Here is a 5,825-nt window from a genome sequence, read left to right on the forward strand (position 1 = left end):
TATGTCTGTAATACAGACTATGTATTATATATATGTATATGTTTGTATGTATATATATGTATATGTCTGTATGTATATGTTTGTACGTATGTATATATATGTATATGTCTGTATATATATATATCATATATGTATATGTCTATATATATATATATATATATATATATATATGTCTGTAATACAGACTATGTATATAGATATGTATATGTTTGTATATATATATATATATATATATATATATATATATATGTGTGTGTGTATGTCTTTATATATATGTATATTTTATGTAACTTATATTATTATTATTTTTTTTTTTTGTGATTAATTGTTTTTGTGTAATAAATTTAGTAATTCTTTTGTTTTTATGAATCTGTGTATATAACAATACGGTTTACTTCCCGTATTTGTAATCCAAGTAAAACAACATCTAATATATTTTTGATATTTTATGAAGTTTGATGTCACATTTCGAATTGGAAGTAATAAATAATTATTAGGAAAAAAAAAATAAATAAATAAAAATAAAAAAAAAACAGAAAAAAAAATAAAAAAAAGAGGAAAATAGCAAAACCCGAACCCGACCCGAACCCGACCCGAAATAACCGGGTACCCGGCAACCGGGTACCCGGTTATCTCGGGTCGGGTTCGGGTAATTTTTTTTTTTGCAAAAAACCCGAATAACCCGACCCGAATAACCCGACCCGACCCGACCCGAATGCCCACCCCTATATATAATAGAAATTCTTTTCCACTACCGAATAATTATTGACTCAAAATTATATTCTCAAAATTATATTTCGAGCTCCCGTTCATTCTTGTACTTTCAAGTTGTGGGTGTTCTTGTTGACCTAGAAATTTTTTCGATCGGATGAAAAAAGAGATACATAACACAGTTCGATCGAGAGAAGTAAACTCTGATTCTATTACTTGCAGCTCAAAATACTTTCATTTACGAATAACCAGTAATAAGTTCACTTCAAATTTTAAACGCAACAACACAAATGCGCACGTGTTATATATATATATGCTGTGTAAATACAAAGGTATGAGACAAATTAAATGTACTGATGTTATGCTCATTGTCTGAGACCATGAACTAAAAAATAATCAGAACCTAGGCTCCAATTTTACATGATTCTTTAGACTTAAATTTCAGCGGATCGGAATATATATTCATGTGGCTTTCGAAATGGTGAATATTTTTAATGACAAGGTTCTAACAGTTTTGAACGACACATTACGATCCGGATTTGACGAACATATTTTAGAAAATAATAATCTCAAATGACTCTTTGATACGACATACAATTTAATATATTATTTAATTAATTGTTTAGTTAGTATTTTATTATTAATTAATTAGCATAGTATAATTAGATTGAATATAGCCGTGAGTTAGTAGTGGTTAGGAGATTATTAGGTATTTAATTAGTATAGGTAATTATCTTTTCTAGTTAGATCAGGATTCTAGGGTTTTATTATCTTTAAATAGTCGTCTTATGCTAGGGTTTTATTATGATGAAGACAAATTGAGAGGGATCAAATTGACACGAACCTTGAGGACAAGGTTCATTTCAAGAGGGGTGGTTTGATACGATATATTATTTAATATACCATTTAATTATTAGTTAGTTAGTATTATAATTATTATTATTTAATTAGAATAGTTTGTTAGGTTTATATATGGCCGTGAGTTAGGGTTAGGAGAAATATTAAGTATTTTATTAGTTTAGGTAATTATCTTTCCTAGTTAGATTAGGATTCTAGGGTTTTATTCTCTTTAAATAGTCGTCTTGTGCTAGGGTTTTATTATGAAGAGAAAAATATTAAAGAATAGATCTTACGTTTCGTAGGAAATATTTATGATACTCGAGAGATCGCATCAATTGGTATCAGAGCGAAGTTGCGATTAACACCAACGCTTCGTTAGCAAGGCAGCGATTACATCAAAGCTACGCTGGAGCAAAGTTGAGATCACATCAAAACTTTGTGAAAATCACGATGTCAGAAACAAGACGGTTAGAGCGATTGGAGAAATCCGTAGAGAAATTACGCATTAATTTTCAGAAATTGCTCGAACAAAGTCAAGGACGACGTCAACGCCATCACAAAAGCCGAAGGGACCGCTGCCGAAGGGACCGCTGCCCGTCACCGCCACGGCCATCGCCACCACCGCCACTGCCAAGCCTATCGTCGGAGGGAGAGGAAGAAGACGATGACTTTTTCGAAGAGCCCCAATTTTTTGTAAGTTCGCCGAAAGAAGAATTATTGGATTCAGTTGAAGTAATTTGGGATGAAGACGAGAAACCAACCAAGGAGGAGAACGAAGAATCACTCGTCTTAACTGAGGTAATTTGGGACGAAGATGAGGAATTAACCAAAGATGAGAATGAAGAACTACAATGGATATTGAGAGATTTCCATGATGTTGAAAGGAAAAAAAGACGAACAAGAATTGGTGATTGTGAATGAACCGGAATCTGAAAAGGTAATTGAAGAGGCTTATTTATCGGGAAAAATATTGAGAATCTTTCCAAAAGCCTTTAGGAGTTCGTTCGATCAACATAAACAGTGTGGTAAAGATCTTGATCGTTCATCATGTTTTTCGGAGTCAGAGTCGGAGTCAATCGGGAAGCAAGTCGATGAAGTCAAACATAGGTGGAAACGCAAATTGACTCGAACCTTGAGGACAAGGTTCATTTCAAGAGGGGTGGTTTGATACGACATACAATTTAATATATTATTTAATTAATTGTTTAGTTAGTATTTTATTATTAATTAATTAGCATAGTATAATTAGATTGAATATAGCCGTGAGTTAGTAGTGGTTAGGAGATTATTAGGTATTTAATTAGTATAGGTAATTATCTTTTCTAGTTAGATCAGGATTCTAGGGTTTTATTATCTTTAAATAGTCGTCTTATGCTAGGGTTTTATTATGATGAAGAGAAATAATAAACAAGAGTTTTCTTACGTTCAGTAAAGAAATCTTATGATACTCGAGAGATCGCATCACTCTTATCTCTATGTGGATAAGATTTCACATCAATTACTACTATTATAAGTTAAATACTAATTCAAAGTAATTAGAGCTAAGAATGTTCCAAAATCCATCCAAGTAAGTGGAGTTTGTTATTATAAACTGTAGTCCTTAGTTCAAATCTATTTGAGATTTTAAACACTCTATTTTGAAAAATTAAAAGAAAATCAGTGAAAAGAATTGACAAAAGGAGCATTCCATATATGCTATGCTCACTGGGTAATAGTAATACCCAATTCTATATTATTCAATATTATACACCTCTTGCACACAATCATATACATATATGTGTGATTATATGTAAGATCTACGATGATATATATACTCAACACAAGACTTAGAATATATATATTATATCGAAAGATTACATAAACATCTTTGATTGTTGATGAATTCTTCAAGGAAATATCTTGCAAATGCAAACCCATTACAGCAGGCTCAAAGATTGAAAGTTTGAACTATATATATCATAACCCTCAACTCTGAATTAAAGTTAGGTATAGTAAGCCAACCAAAGAAGTATGGAAATGGGAAGTTGATGTAAGAGAAATTAAATAAACGAAGATGAAATTTGTGTAAATAAATTAAAAATGATGCGGAATTGAAAATTAAATAAGGAGTTACATATATATACCTGCTAAAGCAAGATCTCTTCAAAAAAGTTCTGGCGAACGCAGTACCGGCGGGCCGGGCCTGCCCATCGACGCAAGCAGACAACTAACCTAACAAAGTTAATACAAACAAATTTGTCAAAAAGTTCATTTTCTCTGCACTTCTCAGACACATTCTGCCGAAAAAAGTCAGCATATATAACAAGATATCAATACATGTTTAGAGAGAGAGAGGGGACCGGAGTAATTAATTAATTAATCAAACAAAGCTGCTGGTGAATTAAATGTTGCTGAAATATATCTATATATATAATATTTTTGTAGATGTAAAAGCATAAAATAACAGGAGGCATCAAGGATCTACAAATGTATCTATTTAATATTCTGTCATTGATTTTACACAGGAAAATAAAAGAATTCAAAAACCCTGAAAATTAATTAAATCTGATGACCGGTAATGAAATTACTGTTATAAATCCAAATCTAAAGACAATGAATCTTTGCCTTTGTAATTATTGTGATAATTATTACTATAATTAAGAGAATCGAAATCGGGATGAATAATTATTTCGGAATCTGCTGTAGCCTCAGAAATGGGACAATCCATTGTCACTCCGAAAAGCCTCATCCGCTTTGCTGCGCCCGAACCATTACTATTATTGGCTACTTGTACCACCGGCACTGAATCGAATACCATTCCCCCTCTTTGCGCCTCCGTGTGTGGCTGAGCCGCCGCGGCCCATCCTCCGCCGGGAGAAAAAGAACCAGGTCTCTGTAGGTACATGATTGACCCCGGCCGCGGACAAGGGTTTCCATTCACAATCCCCGGGTAATTATTGGGAGATTGTTGATAAAATAGGGGGTTGCTACTATTCCAATTATTATAATTAGATGGGGAATATGCATTTTGGAAAGAGAAGTGAGAGTGTGGGAATATTATTGAAGATGATGATGAGATCGGAGGAGGCGGCGCATCTGGGCGGCGCCGCCAGTTGATGAAGAGACGGTCTTTAGCGAAATCACCGAGACCGCGTTGGAAGGTGACAGTATCGCCGGCGTCGAGCTTCTTGTCCTTGACGAAGCGGCTCCATCCCTTAGTCATGACGTAGCTCTGGCTGCTGTTCCAGTAAGAGTATCTGAACCGCCATTGTTTACCATTTCTATCTTCGAAATTCAAAAGAAGCCCCTTTTCGTTGTTTGACGAATCCAAGGGGAAGTATTTCTCGGCGTACTGTTTCGGGATGACTAGCCTGTTCAGCTTCCCCACGTCACTCGGCGTCACCACTTTGTCGAACATGTGCTCCCTCTCTATCGCCACCGCGGCTGTATGATTGCCGCCGGAATATTCCTCTTCTACTCCGTTACCATAATTGTTGAACTCCGGCGGTGCACCACCACCACCACCGCCGCCGTAACTGCAGTAATTAAGAGGAAAGCCGGAAGAAGAGGAGGAGGAGGATCTCTCCTCATAAAACCCTGATCTACCCGACATGAAATTCATGTAATTACCTAGATTAATGAACTCTTGTCAAATCAACTCAAACGCTCACACAGATCTAATCAGGAGAGAGAGCCAGAGAGAGAGAGAGAGAGAGAGAGAGAGAGAGAGAGAGATATTGAAAGAAGAATTAAAATTGAAAGATAGAAGGAAGAAGAAGAGATACAGAATGTATACGTATAAAGAAGGTAGCTACTGGGAGTTGCAATTGTATATGTCGTCTACCTACCGTCCCTAGAAAAAGAACAACAACATGAAAGAGCAACCAAAATTATTATTTTATTTTATTTCTTGGCATATATTTAATTTTGTGTGGTAGCTAGGTCTCAACTCTCACCTCGTGAATATATATAAATGTGAACTATATATATTTTTATATTAATATATGTTGTATATATATATATATCTAGGGTTAATAATAACAAGATATTTCTTCTTCTTCTTTATCTCAATGATAGTGACGATTTTCAAAAGAAGAAATTCACATATCAACCAAACGAAGCTGCTACATGTGGACGGTGGTTTGTGCTTTGACCAGAAAATTATTCAATATGCTAGTAACTATTGTTAATGGAGTAAGACAACACAAAATCAAATAATTAATAAGAGTTTTAGAGGGTGTTTAAACTTATTTTAAACAGCTGATAAGCTCTTATGTCTGATAAGATGTTTTAAG

At 34.4% G+C, this 5,825-nt stretch overlaps 1 protein-coding gene across 1 annotated transcript; it reads right to left on the minus strand.

The window, feature by feature from the left end:
- Positions 1-4,003: 4,003 nt before the first annotated feature.
- LOC105978062 (B3 domain-containing protein Os03g0120900) lies at positions 4,004-5,474 on the minus strand. The gene has a single exon (XM_013003474.2). It carries the CDS (start codon positions 5,150-5,152, stop codon positions 4,121-4,123), a length of 1,032 nt encoding a protein of 343 aa, XP_012858928.2. The 5' UTR covers positions 5,153-5,474; the 3' UTR covers positions 4,004-4,120.
- Between the last annotated feature and the right edge of the window lie 351 nt (positions 5,475-5,825).

Source organism: Erythranthe guttata, chromosome 1, assembly GCF_056151865.1.
Source record: "Erythranthe guttata isolate IM_541 chromosome 1, IM_541, whole genome shotgun sequence".
Lineage (NCBI taxonomy): Eukaryota > Viridiplantae > Streptophyta > Magnoliopsida > Lamiales > Phrymaceae > Erythranthe > Erythranthe guttata.

Coding starts and splice junctions, on each gene's coding strand:
- LOC105978062 (XM_013003474.2), bottom strand. CDS start 5,152: ATGAATTTCATGTCGGGTAGATCAGGGTTTTATGAGGAGAGATCCTCC.